Here is a 25,419-nt window from a genome sequence, read left to right on the forward strand (position 1 = left end):
ATCGGGTAACTCAAATGAAAGTAACTGAGTATTCTGTTGGTATTTTACACACACACACATATATATAGGATAAAATCATTGACAAAATGTGAAATTCCAACTCAGAAAAATGTCCCTACCTTACTAATGGATGGAGTTTTCCCTAAATATTACAAAAGAAACTCTATTACAATTTGTGTGTTTGACAGAAATGCATACTCTGTTTTTTTCTACTCAGCAATGACAGGCTGAAAATTAAGTTCTAGACTGTTGTTCAATAACAGCAACGCAAAGAATTAACTCAGGTTCATTTAAGTCAGGAAGACACTGTTGCTTACGCTCTGGAGGAATATTGGAAAACACTGCCAATTGGATATTTCAGAGCTTTCTTATCTTCAGGATTTGTCATTTATAAGATGCCATCATCTTTAGTATGTTATTCTGGAAACTTACTTAGAGGTAATGAGCAGGAAATTTAGCATTACTTTCAACATCATTCTCCATAATTATTTCTAAATCATAGTACAAAATATTTTTCCACTCCATGATTTATGCAGCTTGTGCTCTTGTGCACTCTCTGATGACTCAAAATTTCAACAGGCCCTCATGACATTATTTTCAACTTTCTATGTGCAGCTGGAGCTGATGGGCCATACATTCTAGGACTATCTGTAGCATCATATTAAGAACTATTAAGTCAAGTCATGTGCGAAATCAGCATATACAAATTAAGTTTTCAAAGTCTGTGCCAAGTCCTATACTTGAGGACTGAAGTAGATTTAGTTTGCAATAGCTGAAGATAAGCTATCATTCCTCTTTTGTGTCTTGTTCCAATGACAGCTACTTCTTTGATCTTAATCACAAGTAACTTTTCCTTATTTTCAAAGTCTTTTACCCTCTCATTAAGTGTCAGTCTCTCTCTCACTGGTCGATAACTTTAAGCAAATAACTTCATATTTTTTCTTGCAATGCTTATACAGCACCTCATACAACACCATTCTGCTCTTTATTAAGAATTTCTGGATATTCTGGTATTTGCTTTGCTTGAGCTTTCCTGGGTGACCATGTCTGAACATGCTTTAAGTAGCAGAATAGATGTTTTCAATTTTCAGAACCCTTAACACTACAGAAGTTGTTAGAATTTGTGAGCTAGAGGTCCTGCTGGAGTACAGGACCTCATGAAGAGACAGGATCGCTGCAAGAGACCAGGAGACTGTCCAAAGAACATGTCAAAGACAATAATTTGTAATTAAGCACTTAAGACCAGGATGCTATGTGAGCACAAAAACAGTGGAAAAAGCCCCATGTAACAGGATAAGCCTTGCTCTGGTATGTCTACTGTTTGCGTATAGGATATAGTGCTTAGACTTAACTGGAGCTAGGTAGAAGAATCAAGACTAAAGTGAAATGGTATGTCTCAAGAAAGTGTGTAAGACAGTATGAACCAGATAACTGAAGAGGAGCTTGGGGGATTTTTCTCGGGAAAAAAATTTCCCCTCAATAAATCCACCCAGAGACAGATCATATTGCACCCCATCAACAAGCAGCATGACATGGTAGAGAGATGAGTGATAGAGCTGTAATTAAGTGGTAGTTGTCTGTAATGAGAAAACTTAAGAGTGATAAACTCAGAAATTGCTACCATGTGGGGAACAATAGAATTGTACATTAATAATAGTGATGTCATTATTAGCTAAGTCATTTAATTGATTTATTAGATTAATAGTGAGTTAATTTAACAATAAACATTACAGCCTCTCATCTCAAGCCTGCAGTCAAAAGAAGACCTTCAGGTAAGAGCTGACCTCTCACCCTGTGTCCTCTGAAGGACATTTTGAGATTAGGTCTATTAGTCTGACAAGTCCTTAAGGGCTGCAAACTGTTGAGGTGAGTTTTGCCACTTTCACATACAAAAGGAAAAATGGCACCATTTCATTTTAGCCTACTCAGTGCAAACCACTAAATAGACCTAAACATATCCTCATTATTTGAAGAATAGTTTGCTTTAGGTGAATTAAAGCTTCAGCTTAACTGAATTGATCTAAAAAGCCTACTTTTAACAGGTAAAAAATTATGAAACATTAAAAGCCAAATCTTAACTAGATCAGTTTCTATTCACATGCTCAGGCAAGCCTGTAAAATTTTCTGATGCATGATAACACTTGTGTAATTACTTAGCTCTAGTGCATCGCAGTATTTTCGAATGGGCGTGTATTGGGCCCAACACCATTCCCCCTCCTTCAGAGCCTTTTCTGCGTTTCTCTTGCACAACACCCGTGGGGACTTTGCCAGCTGCCTCTTCCTTCAGCAGGAATGAGACAGGATGATGCCCACACGGTCCCTCTGAGTCACATCGGGATACGTTGTCTTCATGGAGAGGGATTTGGGGGGAGTTTAAGTTTGTTTTTTTCTTTTCTTTTTTTTGAAGACCTTTGCTGGTGCTGCACGGGATTTCTCCCTGCAGCTACCGGCCCTCAGCAGCTCTCCCTCAGAGGAGCAAAGCAGTGGGCCGCTTCCCCTGGTACTGGGTCTCACTTGCCAAGCCTCGATGTGCAAAAAAAAAAAAAAAAACCATAAAAAGAGTATTTACCAAAAAACACGTTTTCTGACTTTTTATTTATTTTTTTTTTCTTATGAGCTCAACACGAGCCTTCCCGCTTTCTGCTCCCGCGCCGGACTGGGCCTTGGCTCTGCACTTCTCCCGGGGACACCCAGCTGGGGAACGGAAGGCCTCAGCCCCTGCCCGCCGGCGGCTGGGAGCCTAACGACCCTCAGACCGCCGAGAGGGTCGGTGCCGATCCCGCGGAGGCCCCGTGGAAGCCTCCCCAAGCGGCGGCGGGGCCGACCGGGGGTGGGGCCCAGGGCGGGCGGTGACCATGGAAACCGAGCGCACGCGGAGCACCGCCCTCCTTCCCGCCGGGCCGGGGCTGCCTTCGCCGCCATGATGCTGCTGGGCCGCGGGCTGGACGCCAGGTAACGGGACGGGGGGAGGCCCCGGGGGTGCCGCCGCCCCGCTGCCTGTTGCGGGTCTCTGCTCGTCCACCGGAGGGCTGCTCTTGGGGAACTGCGTGGCGGGGGCTGGCTGCGTCGCCTGGCCTTGCCGGGCAAGGGGAGGAGGCCCCGTTTCAGTGCGGGTACCCCGGGAGTGGGGTGGGGGTCTGGGGGCGATGCGGGCCCGGTCCCCACGACGGCAGCTGACCTCCCTGGGGCTGGGGGGTCCGCCTCTGTGTTCGTCACGTGGAGGCCGTAAAACTTTTCAAGGCAGAGTGTGCTGTGCAGAGATGAAGGAAAGACTTGCCGATTTAATCGGGCCTCTCGCTGATGATTTTGTGGCCACCTCTAAGCTGTTACAAATAATTAGGAGTGGGGATAAAAAAAAAACGACTTCACACGCCCATCTGAGGAATGTAGTGTTTCATGTCCCAAAATGAAATATGATTTGCATGGTAGTACTGTGAGATCAAAATTGTAAAGTAGGTGAGGAAATGTCCTTAAGGCTTCCTCCCGGGAGAGGAGCACTTTCTGACACGGAGATCTTCCAATAAAATAGGAAAGATGTACATCTTCTGAAGATTTTATCAGATAGAATTAATTTTGAAAAACAACTTTATTAATACTTAACGAGACTCTTACTTTCCCACTCACAGGGTGAAACCTTTCCTATTCAAATGGTTCTATGCTCAAGCATGTCTTGGAGATCTGAACAACTTACTTGGAATTTTTTTTTTTTCTTTGAACAAAATCTCTTTTGAACAGTCTTCTAGACTGCTTGCCATGAAGCAACACAACTGGGTTTTTGCCTGTAGCAGAACTTTGGCCTGAAATATTTTTACTAAATAGTTATTGAGTTCCTGAAGAAATATGTTCTTCATTTGAATTGACTGCATGGTTGTTTAGTCTTAAAGTATTAAATTTCTTCCAATTTTTTCTGATTTTCATCTGTTGTGATATTAAGTTAATAGTTAAATATTGGTCACAATTTGGAATGGGGATAGCCTAAGGATGGAAGCTTTCCTTTCTGTCCCTCACCAAGATGGTGGTACGAGTGAATTCTCTTGCTGAGAATTCCACCACATCACATGAATCACCCGATGTAGATCATGGAGACTTCCTCGGACCCAGTATCTGGCAGTTACTGTTAGCTGAATTGTCCTGTAGTTGATTCAGTCAGATCAACAACTGACATGAATTCACTGACACTGATTTGGTTTAATAGTATCACTGAAACATAAGTAAGACCATCAAATGATACAGGAATAGGAAAGCAAAATAGCAAGTAAAATACATTAATTTTAAATTCAGAATGACTTATCTAGATCATTAATAAGAAAACATACAGGTATTTGGGTCAAATAAAAAATTAATTCAATTAATGTAATTTCTTTAAAAATGTTGCTGTGATCAATGTTTTTCTGTGTTTTTACAGTTTTTACCTCTGTACGAGCATGCATTCACTTCTTCTCTAGTTCCTGGAATTATTTATCCACTGTACTGCTGAACAGGAGCAGTTTTGGTACCTGTTCACAATTTAAAGAACATTTAATACCTTTACAGCTTTGCTCTCTACTGCCTAATTTCTCTGACCATTGACTTGGCTGTTTAGATTGCAGGAAGCTACATGAGCCAGCCTTGTTTGAGACCTGTAGGTGTTACCACTATGTTAATAATTAATACCAACATAGTGAGCTTTTGCTTAAACACAGGAGGAAAACTTCTGAGCTGATTTTTGTGATTTTTGTTTTGCCTTTCTTGGATCTTTATTTTTAAGTATAAATCCTGCTTTTTATTTAGTTGTTGTTATTCATTGATAAATAAGCACATATTACATCAGACTGATACAATGTTATCTTTTTAAGAATAGATTTCTGTTTTGCACTGAAATGGGATGTCCAAATCCTATATAAATTGTTCATAATATAATTACATAGTTTTTATTCTGTATGTGTTGTAACCATTTGTCCTCTTCCTATTTTTCACTTGTTTTTCTTTGGTAACCAGGGACAATCAGACTAGACAAATACAAGATGCTGTTTCAAATGTGGAAAAACATTTTGGTGAATTGTGCCAAATATTTGCTGGATATGTACGTAAAACTGCCAGACTACGAGACAAAGCAGATCTTCTAGTAAATGAAATATATGCATATGCAGCCACAGAGACACCAAACTTAAAAGTTGGACTGAAAAACTTTGCAGATGAATTTTCCAGACTTCAGGATTATCGCCAGGCAGAGGTACAAAATTAAAGCTGTACATGTTGTGTTTGCCATCTGAACTTTTCAGTTACTTGTCTGTGATTATAAGGGAAAAGCTATATACTCTGCAGTCATGAGATAAACATGGGAGAAGCCACTTTTTAAATGCATTAGTGGCAGAGCAGGATAGGCTGCCAAAGCTTTCATAATTCACTCTGCTAATAACTTAGTGAAAACTACCTGTGATTAGTCCTGTTGAAGTCAGTGAAATTATCCATATGAGCACTCGCAGAATTTCAGACAGAGCAAGTCTTTTACTCGCCTTAGGCTTTGGTTTATTATTTACAGTTAATAAGGTGGTTTTTTAGTTTTGTGACTCGAGTTGTCTAGCAGCAGCTGAGGTAAAATCAGTCATTTTCCTTTTGCCAAATCTGTTATCGCAAGCAGTATGGAAGAGAATACTAACTAGAATCCTTCACTGGGCACTGACAGCCCCTCTGAGGTGATGTCAGGGACCACTGTAGATTTCATAAGCCTGTGGTTCAATGCTAGAAGTACAAACTTGATTTGGACCACGTGTGACAATGTAGTCACATTTCTGCTAGGTAAGTGAGAATGTGAAGAAAGGTGTTTATATCACTTACACATCTATGTGCAGAGCCTGTCAAACTGTAACTTATGATCCAAAATTCCAAATGCTGAGATTTAAGAAAGAATAAATTAATTCACATGTACTCAAACTAGGTTTGGAGTACATATCTATTCTTTCAGTAGGGCATAGAAAATTCCCGTATGTAGTTTTGTAAAGCTAAGAAGCACTATAATTTTAAAAAGAGACTGAAATAGTTGACGTTCTTGATGTTTTCAGATAGGACTTTTTTTTTAAAAAAAAAAAAAAAAAAAAAACATTGCCAGTTGTATTTCTGTATTAACGAAGCAGAAAAAGAAAATCTTTTAAAATAAGTTAATCGATGAGGTATCTAGTCTACTAAGTAGAGAGTTTGAAAAACAAGAAATACACATGGATCTTTAACAATGTATTCAGAGCCAGATTTTTAAGAAGTAGTAAGAAATCCAAGGGTGTGGATAGTGAGATTTCCACCCCCCCCACCCCATAAACTTACGCATCTGGCTCCAGCTAAGCCACATTTAGATCCTTATGCTTCAATTGATGTAATAGCAATTTATCCTTCTGTTAAGAGGGTAAATTTATATTATGGACAAAAGTTTATGTGAAGTCAGACTGCATGATCTCTCTCTCAGTTTTCATCTTTAAACTATGAATCTGTAATTTCGAGATACCTATGCAACAACTTCAGTTTTACTTCTGTTGATTTTTAAGTGTGTTTTAAAAAACTGACATTTGGCCTACATCCTCCTGCCATGCCTATCCCCAAACCACCAATGCCCTTTGAAGGAAGAAAGGCAGAAGCAGCAAAGGAAAAGAGCAGCTTTTAGCCGTTAATCAAGTTCTCCTTTGCTCATGAAAACCAAATACGTAATCTCAGCTTTATTTCTTTTGGGCATCAGGTTAATTAAGAGTTAATGTATACTGACAATATGGGCAAGAGAAAATTAGCTCATAAGGGTTATCGATTTCTGGTCTTCAGCTGCAGTGCTAGGTATATAAATGCTGAGGTGTGAAGTACTTCCCCAACACGTGGAAGGGAAAGCAAGGAAGACAGGCAGGTTATTTGGTATGTCTATATCATGTGCTTCGTTTAGAGCCTTACTGCCCTATTCCGTTCTGTTCTATTGGTAGTTTAAGTTAACTTGTTTGACAGTGCACTGGTAGAGTGTAGTAAAGGAGAAATGCTTGCTCAGTTGGCATAGATTTTGACTGGCTGGTGACTGCCAGTTTAGAAGGGAGCGTAATGTCTGTCCCTTCCTAGTAGAGGTATGCACCTTATCCTAATTTGGACCAGATGGCTCACTGGTCCAAAGTCATCAGCAGCTTATGCTGGAGCCACAGGGGCAGTATTGCCAATTTTAACAAGCAGACAGGTCTTATCCGATTGCCTGTCTGACCATATGTAGCTGTTTTTCTGACTAGGAGAACTGAAACAAAAATTCAGATGCACTCATCTGTGAGAGCATTCATGCATTTTACACAACCTATTGTTGGTGGTTTTAATATTTTCAGTACTTACAATGCTCTTTCCATTATTTTTAAGAACAGAAGTGTCTATCAACGAGTGTAGATCAAATACATTGATCTTTAAATTTAGATAGAAAGCTACAGATATCCCGGATGCAGCTGATGTATTTAGTACTCAGTTGTTAGAATCTTCATGTTTTATTTATCTTTATGTATTGCCAATGAAGAAAAAGGAATGCGGCTAGAAATCAGCTTGAGCTCCTCAAAATACAAATGATTTACTGGTTAATTTAATTAACTCTGATTTTTGCACTATTTTTAAAACCTCCATCCCACTGTATTTTCAGCATATATGGACTAAACTCCTAATAAGATGAGTCACTAGTAAATGAATTGTTTCCTGTTTCTGCACACCATAGATGCAGATGATTTTAGTGACCTTGTGATTTCTTTTGTAGGTTGACAGGCTTGAGGCCAAGGTTGTTGAACCTCTGAAAAGTTACGGGACCATAGTGAAACTTAAAAGGGTAGGTTAAATGTCTGTTTTCTCAAAAGGTACATTTTAATGTTCTGGCCACTCAGCTGAAAACTTCTGCTTTGCAGGGAGGAGTGGTTCTGATTTTTCATATTGAAGCAATCAGTCTAACTAAATTATATAGTAATACACCTGATGAATTTAAGCTACATATATGTTGGAGGAAAAAGCTTTGATGTGAAGACAAGGATATTTAGACTCCTGGAGCACAAGGAAATGCTAAAAAAAAAGGCATTGTGGGTAGTGTGAAATTTCCTGCATAGTGCAAATTGAGGACACTTTTCTTTACAAATAATTTAATTCTTTTTATTATTCAGAATTCCAAAAGGTGAATTACATGTAATGCTTTTGGCTCTTAGTTGTCTAGATGCTGCTTTTAACAGATTTTCTAACTTAGAATTGCGTTTTACATTGAAGTTGATAATGTAGAAGACATTTTTTGAAACTGATGAATAGGTAGTGGCCTGAATCCCTCTCTGTGGTGCAAAGTCATCAGGATGACTGAAGATACACAAAAAAACTGAAGTCTCTTCATTTGCTATATTCTGGAAACAGTTTATAAATATCAGATGACAGTTATCTATAAATTTCTTTCCTCCAGGAGGAATAGCTTGAGCAAGTAAATTTTAATACGCAAATATTAGTTTATGGGATGAAATCAGTTCTTCTGAATACTCGTATATCTATTATCTAGAGGTTACCTTCATCCTGTAAACTCTAATCTGTAATTGATGTGTATATCTGTATCACAATCTATGTAAAGCAAAAGGTAAAATGATTAATATTTGATGTTATTTTACATGCAAAGATCTTATCGTGTGTTCATCGTGGTTAATTTGAGTACCTTGTGGCGCTGCACCTCAAACTGAAACATTTTTCATATGTTTTTGTGCTCATATCTTTTCAACACCGTGAAGAAGTGAGTACAGCATTCAGAACTTACTGCATTGCTATCTCCCTTGGTTGTTAGAGAAACAATCATGAAGGAAATACATCTTGCACCTGAGTGGTGCTACATGTGGCAGTCCTTAGTAGAGTTGTAGACTAGAATTTGGTATGTTAATAGTCTCTCTGAAACCCAGTCTGTGAGACCTAGAAATGACTGAGTGTATGCTATAGGATATAAATGTTGAGGGTGGAAGAAGAGTTTCGTGTGTTTGTGGCAATAGCATTTCTGAGGAGATCAAGCCAAGTCATCCCTTGCAACAGTGAATGGCATTTCCTGTGGGTTTTGCCATTCATAATGACAGAAAGCATTATGTAATGTTTACCATAGCTACAGTGAGTACAAGAACATTCTTAAACTGTAGATGGGACTAACTATTTTATCAAGGTACCTTTGAACTAAACATGTAGGCCATTAAATTATCATCCCCCCCTCCCTCAGTTACTATAAACTTTGATCAAAACTTCAACTGTTTGGTCTTCAGTTATTACCATCTCTAGACACTGGGACATTTTTAGTGAAAAAGGAAGTTTTGTCACTCATATAAAGCTAGCACAGGGTGCTAGTTGTAAGACTGCTTTACGTGTAACTACGTTAGCTCGTGAAGTAAAACCAGGCAGAATATGTCATCACTGCAACTTATTGGATCTGCTCCAGGGTGTACACAAACTGGTTTTGTGCTGTATCTAAAAAGAACTGTTGCTACTTCTGTCAGGTAAGACATCACTGTCCTGTGATACTAAATGCTTTGAAGAGGCCCAAGTCAATCAGAATAGAGTTGTCATTTAACTGCTAGTGTAATACGATTGTTTCATTCATGTGTCCTGGTTTACTATGCTGAGTAGCTCTCTGGGGCAGGATTTGGCAGCTTCAGTGGAAGCTAGTGTGATATCCTTGTCCTGTAATGCAGCTTCAGTGTAGGATTTCAGGATTTCCTTCTGTTTCATTGTTCTATATATCAATCTTCACTTTTCTGCTTTTTGGCAACTCTGTTCCTGGTTCCTTTCCTTCATCTAAAACAGGACATCATAAAACCAAGGTGACCTACCTGCAGAAGAAAGAACTGGTTTGCTTTAATAACTTCAGTGACTATAACAGGTAACAGTACAGTGATGAGGATCTGCCAGCTCATTGTCTGGTGGATGGACTGTAGCTGTACTTCTGTATGGTTTGAAATTACATGGGTGACCAGAGTTCTTACGTGTGACATGAATTCATAGTTTAAAGCCAGAGGGACTATGAATAATTTTATATTCTCTGTATCTCTCCTTTATCTCACTGGCTATTACATTCCATTCCATTTCTCCTTGGGTGTAGTTAAAGCATGTTTTCCAAAAACACATCAAATCTTGGTGTGAAGATGGAGGAGGGGAATGTTAGCGGTAGTGGTTAGTTGATACTTGGTGTTTGACCTGATCTTTGGTTCTTGTTGTATGTTCCACTGAGATTAAAGGGTTCTGTGATGTGCTGTTTCTTTCTGGGTGAAGGTATTTAGATGCTAGTAAAACCCATTTTTCATTCTTTTCAGTTAGCTAAAAATGTTGACCTTAATTCTTGCACCTTAATGGCATTTTCCCCAGCTTCTGAATATTTTTTCAATTTTTTTTCTGCACCCTTTTTAGTTTTTCAACATTTTAGATAAAATATGTATGTAACCATGCCCTGTCTTTGTACATCCAAAACTTATATAGCTCCACCACTATAGCCAGAGTAGCACCAAATCTTTGTCAGGCTCTGGCCAGCACAGAGAAGTATCATGGCTCTTGTTGCCACAGAGAACAGAGCTAGAAAAAGGAACAGTGCACTCCCTGTAGGTATTTCCAAAGTCACGGTGTGCTAGAGAAAAAAAAACCCTGAATTTTATAATGGTCACTCTAGTGGTTTCCTTAGCACTTTCATGTACACTTTGCATGAAAGTCAGAATGCTTTCAGCCACGGCGTTAAATCTGATTGACTGTTTTAAGTGGGCCTAGAAGTCAGGCTGTTAACAGGGCCCAGTCATTAAATAACAGTAAACATGCAGCTGTGACCATTAGATACAAAACTATGGCAAAAATAAATGGTTTTATCTTCTCTTTCTCTATCTATAATTTAAATTTTAAAATGTAAAGCATTAAGAAGTCTTTTTGTTTCTTACTTTTCTTGAAGCTGCATGGTTTCATAAAGCAGTCTTTCACATGGCCCTAAAGGTGGTGAAAATTCCCTTTTGAAAAAACAGCAGCAAAACTAGTTTGGGTGGCCTAAAGATGCGGTTGTTTTTATTACCAGAAATGAGCTCTGTGCCCCTAAAGATGAAGGAAAATGACAGTCATATACACAAGGACAAACAGACAGTAAGGACAGAAGCAAAGGGGAAACTGTGTGTTTTGATCCTGACCTCATGTACAGAGTCATAATTAAAGAAGCACAGCAATTTGGCATGCTTGTGCTTGTCTTTGACTAGTGATCTGGTCACAGGATCACAGAACTTTTTCAAAGAGACACATTCTTGGTTGTGTGCCTGTCTGGGTGAAGGAGACATATAACCGTGTTAACAGTTTGAAACCCAGGGAAGGAGCACAGACAGCCTCCCAAGATGAGAGTTTTTAATAGCTTTGATCCACTCTGTTCTGGAATGGTAGATAGACGGGAACTGCTCTTTTTAGAGGAAATGACGGTTTGAAATGCATGCCCAACTACTGCCTCAGATTTTACGACTGATTCATTTGAGCTGTATTTCTGCTTTTTCTAAGGTACTGCTACCTGCTTCTTGCAGGGGGACTGGACCAAATGACCTTTAAAGGTCCCTTCCAGCCCAAACTATTCTATGGTTCTATGCTCCTTTAAATTAGAGCCATCAAAATTAATGTCATTTCCCATGCCAGGGTCAATGGAATTATAAATATCTGACTGACAATCTTAGATTCCATGTATGCCAAACTATTTGCAAAACACAGTTTTATAGCATGAAAAATAATTTGAGAGTAGTATGTTAACATTCTTAAATTGTCACAGATATTCCTAGAAGTACACCCTACTTTTCTACTATTCAAAATGCAGAGCAACATATTTTATCACCAGTTTCTGCCTCTTCTGTATCACTAAGTTTCGTTGTCTCCAGCTACATTATTTCTGGGATGTCTTTTGTTCCAAATGTTTTTAAACACCTTTCTAACTGCATTATAAATACGCAGTTTAGCCCTTTCAGCCATGGATCTTCTATGGCACTCTAAGCTCTGTGTAGCAGTTCTGTGTTCTTCAATAACTTCTGATTGGTATTGACTGCTGCCTGCTTTGTTTTTTTTCTTACTGGTTTATTTGATGCCACTTTTTAGTTCTAAATGCCACCTTTATTCCATTCCTAAGCTGAGAATGGGCCTGTTGTCTTACTGCTTTGGGGATCTCAGATTTTGACCATCTACTGTACTTTTCATGAAAAGCTGTAAATATCTTCTTTTTTCCCCAGAATTTATAGTGTGTGTTACAGAGAGTTGTGCAAGGTACTAAACTCTCTTGGATAACATCAGTAAAATCTGATCTTGTTTAAATCAGAAGTTTCGTTCATGTTTTCTAGGCATTGCATGTATGAAGAAAAGTGCACTTTGTATTAGATCTATTTCAAACATGTCTAAAACATTTTATTTCCAGGATGATCTTAAAGCAACTTTAACAGCAAAGAACCGAGAAGCCAAGCAATTATCTCAACTGGAAAAGACACGTCAGCGGAATCCATCCGATCGACACATTATTGTATCCTGTATTTCTAGTGGCTATAAGAAATATTTTTTAAATTTCTCAGGAATTAAACTATCGTGCTTAGAAAGTAATAAGAGAAGAATGCTCTTTAGAGGAACTGCTTCCTATGTTGAATCTTTTCTTAAACTTTATGATGGGTTACAGGTTATAATAGCTGCTTTGTTACTCCCTTTTTCATTGAAAAGAAACTACAAAGTATTTGATAAGTTTATGCAAGAGAGGAGGGCATAGATTGCATCTAGAAATTTGGAGGTTTTTGAAAAGAATTATAATCAGATAGCTCCTTTTTAACTTCTGTGGATTTTTTGTTTTATTGTTTTTCCTCTGTCATTGTGGTAGTTGTTGTGCTTCGTTGTACCTAGATGGGGTATGAGTTTCCTCCAGCTGTGAGTTGAAGTGTGAAAGTAAAAAGTGTTCTTCTGTTAGTAGAATACTCATCCAGACTCATCTTCCTTTCAAAAGACCAATGACCCTCCCCAGTATACTGTTCTGTATTATAGAGGGAAAAATTAAGCCTCCACGGAATTTCCATTAAAATCTCATTGAAGTTTCAAATTCTGAAGCAATCGGAATCTAGGAAATGCAAAAATAAAGGTGATCAGGGCAATCCTACTTCAGTCCCTTTATGCCTATGGATGACACAGCATCTAAGTTAATGACAATGTGCTGTTCATTTTTTCTTACACTTTAGCAGTGGACTCAGGAGTGAAGCAGTCCTGTTCTTTGTAGATACTCATTAACTTTTATTTCAGAAATCAAAATCTTTCTAGTGACTGGACCATGGGACTGCAGAAAGAGAGAAAATTATTGTGATGCCACGCAGGAGAATTACATTTTATTTTTGTCTCTGCCAAAGAATTCCCATTTAATATCAATCAAATTAGTTAAACCAAGTGATGGCTAATGCTAATTAGAGTTTGTCATGTAATAAAGACACATGGATGTCAGCTGTAGGGTTAGAACTTGAGCTGTGATGCAGTTCTCTTCCATCAGAATTAAGGGAGTAAATAATGACAGTAAGCTATTCTCCCCAAAGAGAGCCTGGTCCTATTTTTCTTTCTCTTACACAAATTCCCATTGATTTCATGGCACCCTAGCTCGTTCCTTCTTGTCTCTTTGCTAAGCTACTCCCAAATATTCTTCTGTGGCCTAGCTTCTTGTAACACCTGTGCTTCCTGTACTTAAGACGTTGCCTGAAGAGTTATTAAATCTCCGTACAGTCTGGTTTTGCATATGGCCAGAGGCACCAAATGCTACATATTTGCATTTTAAAAAGATCAGCACAAAATGCATAAAAAGTATTGGGAGCAGGAATATGTTCATTTGCTTTTGAGCATGTGTGCAGGTCCGATTTTATGTCTGAGAGAGGCTTCATCATGTTTGTTGATGATAGCATAGTTGTTAGGCTCCAGCAGTGGTTCTTTTGTTCTTGAGCAACTGTGATGTTTCAGCAGACAAAAACGTCAGCCACACATAGCAAAGGATCTGTACTCACTCCCAGATTTCAAATCCATCTTATACAACCTGGAAGTAGTACAGCTTTGAAAATAAAACCTTGCTAGATTTTTTTTAAATACAAAAATGCATTTTTTACAAATAAAAAAAAAATGATGTTTTTTTTCTGAAATGGTCTACCTAGGTTGTCTAATTAATTTGTTTACTTTTATTTCTGTTTCTTTGAACAAATATATGTAACCGAACCCTAAGTCCAAGACAAACAGCTGTCCTGAAATATTTTGGCCTGGATACTTGAATTCTGGCAAAGCTATAACAGACTGTAAGTAATGTCTTACAGCAGGAAGTTTCAGGCAACATAATAATAGCACGCTCCAAGTACACAGAAGTTTTGAAGTATCTGAGGTAAATCATAATATATTAAAAGTAGAAGTGAAAACAGATACTTTAATGAATATTAATTGTTATTTTACCATTTTTTCCTTTACTAATATTTCCAGTCACAGGTGAGTGTTCCAGAAGAGAAAATATCAAACTGCTGTTGTGCAAACTCTGCAGGTTCTGCAAGTTTAGACACATTTTGCTCTACAACAAACAAAATTCCTTTCCCAAAGCATCTGTGCAGAAAATCTGGGCAGTCTATTTTAAGATGGATCGAGAAGATATATTTGATTATCATAGAAATAACATACTGTATTTGTATGTGTAATGCCTGCTTATGCATAACAGCTGCCTTCATTTACAGAGAGTGACTGATGGTAGTAATTGAGAATACACAAAATGTCTTTTCGTACCGTTTCCCCTCTGTGTTTTGGGCAAAATCAAGAAAGGGAGAAGAACCTGTTACGTACTACTAAAAATCATTACCAATTTTGTTTGCCCAGTAATGGCAGAATTGTTTCTATGACTTCAAACTGGTTTTTTAAGGAGATTGTTTCAATTGAAAATCTTGTAATGTAATGTTACCAGATTTTAATCAAAGAAAAAGAAGTGACAGAGCATGCCTTATGCTTTAGGTTTCCGTACCAATATGACACTAATGACTAGATCATTGGAACTGGGTCTGTGGTGTCTATTTCCATTTTTTTTTAAAAAAAAAGTTCCTCTCTTAAGTAGCTGTGTTGTAGAAATGGGAAGAATCCTACGTCTTGATTGTAGGATACAATTACTTGATCTATATACTAATTCAGAATCTCAGGACAGAATAGATTCCTGATGATACTGACAGAACCTGTAAGTTAATACTGTCTTGAGTAGTCTATGACGTTTGACCAGTAATGTATGGAAAACAAAATAAGTTTACACTCAAATTTTATAGTCTTCAAGTGCAAGCTCCTACATCTTTACACCATTATTTTGTAATAGTACATAGTTTTCAGATTTTACTTAACCAGATTAGCTTCAATATCTTTATGTAAATGGTAGTGTGCATTTTTATACAGTTCATAGTTTACATCTAATTAAAATAGAGATCTAAAATGCTTTCTGTAGTAACAAAATAAGAAAAACTGTGTATTTATGTATTTATGCATTAGAGATTGATTCGTGTGTCCCCTTCCCAGTGCCCTGCTGAAGATGTTTTTATAAAGTATTTTAATAATAATATAAAAATAGCAAAAATATAAAATACCTGAAATGTTTTTGGATTTAAAATTGTATTACCGCTAGTCTGCTGATTGAGATATTTATGGGAGAAGTGCATTAGTTTCAGCTGCTGCTCTACTGTCTATTTAAATAATTTATAAGAACTTAGTAAGACAAGGTTCAGCACATGACACTGGAAAAGATTTGTTCTAGACCCAGCAGGTTGATCTGCACTTGGAAATAAAGCGTGATCTTTTCTGCTCATCCATCAGTCTGGCCTGTGCATTCCTGCCCTCTCCTTTACTCCAGCTTAAAAAAACCCTTAACTTTTCTGAAGGGTAAAAAAAGGTAATTCCCTGAACCAAGTCACTGTCATCAGCTGAGTGTCAGAGCTGGCTAAGGGAAATTAGCAGGTAAGTATTACAGAAAATGGATTAGGGTAGTGGAACTTTCCCAGTTGGCTGCAGCTGGTCACTTCTCACGTTTCACATCCAAGTCTCAGTGGTGTAGAAGGCATCTTTACTTGTTTATTAAGCTACAAGCAAATTTACAAATACAGAAACACAGATGTGTAGTATTTGAAAACCCAGACTTAAATGTTTTCATGGCAATTAGAGCAAATACCTTTGTATCAAATACAGGACTAAGTTCACCTTTATGTTACTTTACCAGGCTGAAAGTGAATTACAGAGAGCTTCACTGGATGCAACTCGAACAACTCGGCAATTAGAGGAGACCATTGATAATTTTGAGAAACAGAAAATAAAGGACATAAAAGTAAGTGTGCTTGTGTTTGAGTATATGACATATATGTTTCATCTTGCGTAATAAAATTACTGTGGTTACTCTTTGGCAAGATTAGCAACATTTAGTATTAACTTAAGCCTACATAAATTTAAATTTTGTGGTATTCACAAATATTTCATAATCCAAATATCATTTAATTCTGCAATGAAAAATCCGTTAATTAGTCTTCTTGAATTCAGAATGTTCCTGTATCAGACTGTTTAGCATCTGCACCTTCCAACAGTTCCTATATTCTGCTTGACTGGTAGCTGCATTTGTTAGTGTAATGATATATGTGGATTAATATCTGCAAATTAACAGAATGATAAGTAAATAATATGTTTTATCCATGCTGAAATTTGTGTAATTACTGCAGTTAAAAGTTTTACCGATGCAAAAAGCACAAAATGCTTAGTGACTGCAAGTAATCAAAGCTTTCATTTCTCTCTTAATGTCAAACATTAAGTGGCTTAAGTCACAAAGACTAGAGTGACTGAAAAACACTTACATTATGCGATCTCAAATTTAATTATAAAATTGCTGAAGTTAGATACTTTTTTTTTTATTGGGGGAAAAAAAACTCAGACTAAATAGGAAAGAATGAAAGATGGTTGAAAAACTTAACCAAACCAACAAGTACTTGATGTTAGAAAAATATGAAAAAGATTGTGAGTACTGAAGATCTCATCATTAACTCTTCTTTAATAGATAAAGAATATTGTATTATATAAAATTATTGGTATATTATAGATCTGTATAGAATTTACAGATAATTTATCCCCAAACAGTTAAAAAATATTGCCATCAATACAACATCTTCTGAATATGTATCAGGGAATATCAAGTAAATTTTCATCATGACATTTTATTTATTCCTAATGAGTCTCCTCTTCGCTTTTCAAGCATTTATTTAGAATTTAGTATGAAATGACAACTGTCTAAGTGACAGCCCAGCCAGCATTTATTCAGGTCTGTCTACTTAAAAGTACTAGGTATTGTGCAGTTATTTGTATCGTATAAGCACTAAGTACAAAATTCAGTAATTTCTTGTATTTGAAGTGGAAGTGTGCTTTACAGCATTAAGAAAACCTTTGTTTTCATTTTCTTTTAGAACATATTTTCTGAATTTATAACTATTGAAATGTTATTTCATGGGAAAGCTTTAGAGATATATACTGCTGCCTACCAAAATATCCAAAATATTGATGAAAATGAAGATTTAGAGGTAAGAGTGATTAAGATTTGCTTTTCAATTTACTTACTGCATAAAAACAGTTTTCACACTTTGCAGCTAGATGTTTCCCAGGCAGAAAATGCAACATATGTTTCAGCTTCCCAGAACAATCTTCTTATGTATACCAAGCTAGTTGTTACCCTTCTCAAGTAAGAGCATGCAGATTTATAAACTCAGAGATGTTAAAAACACAGAACAACTGCAGTGGCTCTTCTAATGTTTCCCACAAAATACAGATAAGAGACTTTTCCTAAATTAACTGCCACTCCAAGCTTAGCTTGGAGCTAAGCTAAGCTTAGCATAGTTCTTAAAGAATACCTCTGCAGTGACTCTCACTGTGAAGATGCACAGTAAGAGAAAATCTTACACTGCCCTGGTAAGATATTCTAAAGACTAATGACTTCATTAAAAATGTCTCTTTTCTTTCTTTTCTGAGTTTTGTTTGCTTGTTTTCATCTTTCAGTCATTGGGTATTTTTATTAGGCTGTTCTAGGATTAAGAGATATTTCTTACAAAATTGCTTTTCTTGCAGGTTTAATTGTCAAATGCTGCAGTTTTGTAGAGCTTCAGTCTTGGTGATTGTTAGCTTGCAAGCTGTATCATGGCATCCAAGTCACAGCTTTCTTTATTTGAACAGGTTTTTCGGAGTTCACTTTATCCACCAGACTATCAATCTCGCTTAGAAATAGTCCGTGCTAATTCAAAGTCCCCACCGCAAAGAACTGGCTCCTTAAAATCTTCATTGAGGACAGTACAGGTAAGAAAGAAAAATTAAACGCTAGATATCTGTATTAAAACAATGTCTTATGTAGAGCCTTAGCTAAGATAAATGTACTTGAATCCACTATCGTTACTCAGTTCAGAACAGTTACAAAGAGAGACTTCCAAGGGCATAAAGATCATATTAAGCTTTCAATAATGCAGCTTCTAAATATAATTTTTATTTGAGGAAAAAGCAAAATCAGCTTTTTATGTGGTACTGTTTACTTTTGAAAACTGCTGTTTCCAGTGCTACTATTTCTTCCATCAACAAACTGGGCATCTTCTAGAGGAAAGATCTAGGAGCTTATTAGAAAGAGAAGTGACATTCTGTAAGTAACACTTGCATATTCTTAGTCCCAGTATCCAGATCCTAGAGTGTGGATTCTCTACCAGATCCTAACTCAGACTAGTGATACTTCCTAGCAGCAGAGCAAACCCATGACCAACAAACCTCTCCTCCTATACTCTGAAAATGCAGAGCAGGTGAGGATTATAAAAATAAGTGAAAGATGGAAAAAGTGCCACTGCTTTTGAACCAGCTATCTGACACTTGTTTACAGCAGTAAACTTGCAGATATCATCACAAAATGGCTAAATTATTTTTTCTTTATTGCAGCCTTAATCATGTAACTAAGATGATTCTTAACAGTGTTTCAGTTAAAGACAAAGATGGCTAGATTTAAAATGTACACCTGTCACTTTTCTTCTTTGGATAGAATCATGCATTGGTATTGTAATACTAAAAACTTTCTTGACTTCATACACACCATTACACCTTCTCTGCTCTGAACACAGAAAGGATCAGTCATTACAGTTGAGTTATTGTGTTGCTGAAAGTATGAGTTATGCCATCTGAAAAGATAAAACAATCCAGTGATTCAGTGCATGAAGACCAACCTTGACTGTGAATACGTTGCCTATCCTCCCTATCAAACAAGCAAATTTCATGTTCAAAGTACTTCAGAAAATGTTTACCCATTCATTTTTTGGAAGACCAGAGGAAGCTGTCAAAAATCTGTTGCCATCTTCCTGGAGAACTTCCTGCAGTGCTGTAAAACTGTATCAAGGGTATAGAAGCATCTGTAATTACTTTGAGGTTCCACAGATAGCTATATTTTGGACTTCCTGTTAAAAAAAACAAAAAAAAAACCAAAACAAAAACCAGAAAACTGAATGTATCTACACTATGATTTATCTCAGAGATGGTGTGGAACTCCATTTTTATTAACTTACAGGTTTAGCTTACTTCTCTCTTAGACCTGTCTTTTAGCTGTAATTACAGATGTTAGTGTTCTCTTAACCTCTCACTAGAATATCTGAGAAGAACTGGAAGTCACAGTCATCTTGGATCTAGAGGGCAACTGCAATACATTTCAAAATAACATCACCTTACTCTGCTGTGCAGCAGCATATCTGCAGAGGAGGATCACACGGCAGAAAAAAGAGGTGGAACACGCTACTAACGCAGTCACTAAAGTGCAGTAGAGGAGAGACAGGCATTGTGTTCTGTACACCCCCTGCACTGCCCTTCCAGATTCTGTGAAGGGCATCAGGATCAGCACCTTGAATTACATGAAAGGCTCTAATCTTGGAACCCACCAAACATCTCGCTAGCAAAAAGTGCTGCATTCAGAAAAACCTTCAGGTGACTTGTTTTACCTTTCTGTGGATCTTTCACTCCTAAACTTTTCACAAATCTGGTTTCATGCTACATGTAATCATTTACTGACCATACTGCAGTACTTCAGAATTTTCAGTTTAACGCAGTACAAATAATATGGTAAGCAGTTCACAGAATCGCAAAGACTAAGACTACAGGGGGGGAAAATAAACACTAACCGGTAGGTGGGGGGGCGGGGCGGGAAGTCACTGCATACCAGATGGGATAAACTGTGCTGGTAACACAATACTTGTCTTTCAGAGGATTTAGCACATACCATCCTGGAATTTATTTCTGGTTCTGTGGACTACCTTTCTTTATTATTTCCATCTTAAAAATCTAAAGTACTCCTTGAGCTTGATTCATTTCTTCACAAAGAGCTACATCCCTTTAAAGTTCTGGTTCTTAACATGATGTCAAGTTGCTTTGTCAAGCAACATGATAATCTAAGTGTGTCCTGTCACTTACTCCTGGAGTGAGTATTCTGGAAGGGGTACTACAGGCCTAATTACCAAAAGCAGGAATTTGCAAACACCACTATCTTTTTGTGTGCATCTTAATACTTTTGTCCCTCAGCTCTTTCCCCCCTTCACTTGCATAGTTGTTTTCATCTCAGACTAGCTGAAGCAATTGAGATGCTACTTCCTCTATCCTACCTGACAGACTTCAGTTAGCAGACGGTACTGTAGAACCACAAGGAAAGGAGCAATGAGCAATTCTGTTAGAATTAATCTCCCAACCTGCATTGACAGTACAACAATAAGACTTTCATTTTGCCATTTCTATGCAATTAGTATGATCAGGAGAGAAAACTTCTATGTACCAGGAAAGCTGGTTTTCACAGGAAGGCTCCCCATTATGAGAAAGTCTCTTCAGGGCTTTAAGGGCTTTTTTTAAACATGATTATTGCAACTACTTAGTTTTACACAAGTTCTGAAAAGGCTATTTAAGTTTGTCATGACAATCCTTTGTAAATCCCTTAAATTGCCAAGTGAAGTGCAAAACTATCTCCAGCATTTTGATTCAGGCTGGCATGCTATATTTTAGAACTATAGCAGAAGAGAATGACCTTTTCCAGATATTTTAAATCAAACTTAACTAAACAAGTTTTATCACATGCATTAAATATAGCCATCTGTTTTGCCTCTGCCCTCTAACACAGCAAAGTATCACTTTAACCATGGTTGAAAACGTCTGCATGCAAGTGTTTCAACACTGCTCGCTGTGTAAGACATGAGAGAATTGCCATGATTTCTGTAGTAGCACATGCAGTGAAATGTGCAGCTTAACAGCTTAAGCAAGGACAGTCATCAGACATGCAAACTGAGAGAATTCATTTTCACATAAAAATGTTTATGAGCAACAAATTATCAAATTCCATTAATTTTTTTTAAATTAGACAATTTTTTTAGCAGTAAGTAATCAAAAATTAAATTTTCAGGTACTGATATGTTCTAGCTTTATGGCAAAATAAGATAGATTTAAACTCCCTAGTTTCCTTTCTCATGTTCCTTTCTCTGATCCAGTTTGGTTCTTAGATTAGCCATCTGACCACCACCTCAGTGCCATCAGTGATAATATTTGATTCATTATTTACCTAATTACAGCACAGAATCATAGAAGGGTTTGGGTTGGAAGGGACCTTTAAAGGCCATCTAGTCCAGCCCCTCTGCAAGGAGCAGGGACATCTCCAACCAGATCAGGTTGCTCAGAGCCTCATCTAATCAGGCCTTGAATGTTTCCAGGGATGGAGCATCCACCACCTCTCTGGACAACCTGCTCCAGTGTTCCACCACCCTCATTGTAAAAAAAGTTTGTCCCTGTCTTATAGGCCCCCTTTTGGTACTGGAAGGCTGCTATAAGGTTTCCCTTCTCCAGGGTGAACAGCCCCAGCTCTCAGCCTGTCGTGCTCCAGCCCTTTTATCATCTTCGTGGCCCCTCCTCTGGACCCTCTCCAACAGGTCCATGTCCTTCTTATATTGGGGGCTCCAGAGCTGGATGCAGTACTCCAGGTGTGGGGTCTCACAAGAGTGGAATAGAGGGGGAGAATCACCTTCCTCAACCTGCTATCGCACTTGCCCAGGATGCGGTTGGCCTTCTGGGCTGCAAGTGCATGCTGACGGCTCACGTTCAGCTTTTCATCCACCAGTACCCCTAAATGCTTCTCAGCAGGGCTGCTCTCAATCCCTTCATCCCCCAGCCTGTATTGATACTGGGGGTTGCCCCAACCCATGTGCAGGACCTTGCACTTGGTCTTATTAAACCTCATGATTAGAGGTACTTAAGAGGCATAGTTAGAGGTACTTGAATAGTGAGCAGAAAAAACTGCCAAAAGCTAAACCAGCACCCCTTATTTCAGGAAATGGTAAAGGGCAGCTTTTATTCAGAAATACGACTGAAGCTCTGCTTAAGAATTTCAGATGCTCTTAACTAGAAAAAAAAACTTGGAAAATTAGTCTGTCCATTGAAATGAAGCTACCTTAACAGGCTCAATCTGCAGCACTCCTTAATCTCAAATTCCAAATCAGTGTCATTGTCTTTTCCCTTTTTCACAGAATGAAAGATTGCTGGTTTAGGCATTTAGACTCAAGTTAACCCAGCTTCATCCAATGATTAACTCCATTTTATGTTATGTTCAGAGATTTGTAAGCAATCATGTGCTTCAAGCTGAATTATGTACTTTGTGAGCATCAAGACTAAGGATTCTTCTGCTTTCATTAGTTCAATGATTGCAGTTTGCTTTATGCTCACACAAAAAACTTTTGTTACATACATAGCTGTATGAATTATGAAATCTCAGAAGTCAATTTAATAACCAGCATTTAAGGACTTATAAAATAGGGAGTTGTTTGGGGAAAAAAAAAGGGGAGGGGCAAGTTTTGTCTTCAATACCGAAGTTTTATTATATCACTGTATGTGAGATATCTCAGAAAATATAACCAAAATTAGAGCTGCAGATGCCCTTAAAGAACTGCTGAACCTAAAATCATTTTTCAAAAGCATTCCAGATGACTTGGATAACTATCTTTTGAGCTTAATGTTCCTTTTCTCATGAGGAAAGAAAGAAAAATACATATATTCTACTTTAAATTGTAGATGTTGCATCTTCTGTGAAGAATCTGTCTTCAATAGGAATTAGATAGATGGTAGAATGTGTCAGATGAGATGAAAGCTTGGCAGCTGGCACTTGTTTTTAACATCTGATGAACCAAAAAAGGACTATAGTATCATTCTGAAGGGCAAGTGCTGATGGGCAGGGAAAGAAGCTCATATATGAATCAAGACTCTTCTAGTAAAGTTTGTCTGATTTATTCTCAAAAAGTGCTTAGAGCAGCATAGTGTTGAGATTTTAACTGAAGAGGTTTGATGTCTTCAAAAGATTAAGGCTTAATACTTATCTTCAGCCTGCTGTCTCAACAGCCAACCCAGGGAAAAAAACTGAATTGCGACCTGTTGATTTTAAACATTAATTCGATCAATGCATAGTTTTTCCTATCCTGTAATAGTTTTCAAAACTACAGGGATTTTTTTAGCTTTTAAAAATCATTATTGTATTTATATTCTGTGCCATGTATCTTTGTGTTGACATTGTGCATGTTACTAGAAGTTGAAGAGTTAAGGCACAACTTCCCCTCCCTTCCCCTAAATAAAAAACCTACAAGTACTTGGATCGGAAATGCCAACAGAGAAGAGTTTTTCTTTCAGGAGAACAAACACTTTATTTACTTTTGATGGATTTTTGTTTTATCAGATTTGCAGCAGTATGCTAAGAAAAGATGACGAGGAGGAGGAGGAGGATGAAGATGAAGATGAGGAAGAGGAGGAGGAGGAATTAGATGCTACTAAGGAAGTGAGATAACAAAACTGTTCTAAGAGTCTTTTTTTTTATTAGGGGAAAAGAGATTTCCCTTTACATAAAGGCTTTTGTGAGTTAATCAAAAGCTTCACTGAGGCTGTATTTTTAAAATTCCAACAGGAGCAAGAATTGTCACTAATTTGTGTTGAGTGCCAGAAACAAATGGTGAGTTTCAAATAAGGGAACAGAATCTGCTGAAAATGGACAACTTCAGTAGCTAGAAAATTAAATATTTAAATAGAATCCTGTGTTATATTTGCTTAGATGTTATATTGCAGTCACATTTGCTTAAACTTACATGATGAACAGTGTCCAAAACTGCACTGAGCTGACAAGCTGTTATGAACATAAGGGTTTGCTTGTTACTTTGCCAATACATTTACCTTATTCTCTAGCTACACACCTCCTGGATTTAGTAAGTCCTCCAGCTGTACCTGTCATAATTGGGTTTATACATCCTAAAGTAACTGTACTACCTAAGAAACTCATTACAGCAACAATCTTGTTACATTTCATTTTGTTACCCACCTTGGATGGCAGAAGGCAGGGTGAGGTGTATTGTTTTCTCCTTCTCATTTTCCTCAGGCTTGACTAAGATGACTTGATTCCTTTACACATACAGAGTGAACATTAAGTACCTAGCCCAGTACCTGCTTTTAATGCTGCTTTGCTTTTAAATAAAAGTGCCTTCATAATAAAATTAGTTGATATTTTATATAGTTGACATTTATTCTATTAGTGACATGGTTGATTCAGTTACTAATTCCATCAGATATACAAGAAATTACACATTTTTAGTGCAATTTCTTATCCTGTTTGGAGATGGTGGTTACATGTCTTCATTTTTGAACAGCATACAATTGTCTGCGAGAAAGCTGCTACCATACTGTTTGTCTCCAGCTTTAGTATCTGCTAAATGTAGAAAGAACACATGTATAAATCTACAATTTAAACTCGTAACTGGGAAAATAATCTTAAGTTATAACCAGATATTCTTTCAGTTAGGGAAACAAGCCACGAAGTGCATTTTTAATATTGATGCTGCCTTTGTCCATTCAAGCAAAATATGCAATGCATACTTGTTTGGACAGGCTTTGCCAAAAATTAATGTGATGAAAGTAAGTTAAAATGTCACAATACAGGCCTCTGTTTTAAACTCAGAAAACAATTTTACACCAAAATTACATACTATTGACATTGAACTACTGTTGACAGGGAGTAGAGTACTAATAACCAAAACTTTAAAAGTGTCTAAGTAACGAATTCCCATCTATTTCAGCAAGTAGGGCACGTCAATAAATAATTGTATCACAACATCAGAATTAGGGTCACCACTTTGCCATTTCAGTGAGGTCATGTAATACAAAACAAGTAGTTAACTTCATGACTACACCAGGTCTTTGTAGAATGCAGATATATGCAAATAGCAATGATTTCTGTACTACGCCCTGAAAAAGGAATTCTGAATAAAAAAGGAAGTAGTGCTCAGATTAATTCCCACTAAAAGATTAGCTGGGATACAGAAAGAGATTTTTCTTTTTTTTTTTTTTTTTTTTTTTTTAATCTTCAGCTGCTTCAAACTCCTTCTCCCCTAC

General features: G+C 37.4%; 1 protein-coding gene across 1 annotated transcript; it reads left to right on the forward strand.

Moving 5' to 3' along the window:
• The first annotated feature begins 2,813 nt into the window (after positions 1-2,813).
• On the forward strand, positions 2,814-24,539 carry CIBAR1 (CBY1 interacting BAR domain containing 1). Its single transcript, XM_086741016.1, has 8 exons — positions 2,814-2,952; positions 4,978-5,212; positions 7,730-7,798; positions 12,380-12,481; positions 16,199-16,303; positions 17,424-17,537; positions 18,184-18,303; positions 23,720-24,539. The coding sequence occupies exons 1-8, from the start codon at positions 2,921-2,923 to the stop codon at positions 23,825-23,827; spliced, it is 885 nt and encodes a 294-aa protein (XP_086597142.1). The 5' UTR covers positions 2,814-2,920; the 3' UTR covers positions 23,828-24,539.
• The last annotated feature ends 880 nt before the right edge of the window (positions 24,540-25,419 follow it).

Source organism: Chlamydotis macqueenii, chromosome 2 (genome assembly GCF_036417535.1).
Source record: "Chlamydotis macqueenii isolate bChlMac1 chromosome 2, bChlMac1.mat, whole genome shotgun sequence".
Classification (NCBI taxonomy): domain Eukaryota; kingdom Metazoa; phylum Chordata; class Aves; order Otidiformes; family Otididae; genus Chlamydotis; species Chlamydotis macqueenii.

Coding starts and splice junctions, on each gene's coding strand:
- CIBAR1 (XM_086741016.1), top strand. CDS start 2,921: ATGATGCTGCTGGGCCGCGGGCTGGACGCCAG. Junction 5,213..7,729: donor AGGATTATCGCCAGGCAGAG/GTACAAAATTAA, acceptor TTTCTTTTGTAG/GTTGACAGGCTTGAGGCCAA. Junction 17,538..18,183: donor ATGAAAATGAAGATTTAGAG/GTAAGAGTGATT, acceptor TTATTTGAACAG/GTTTTTCGGAGTTCACTTTA.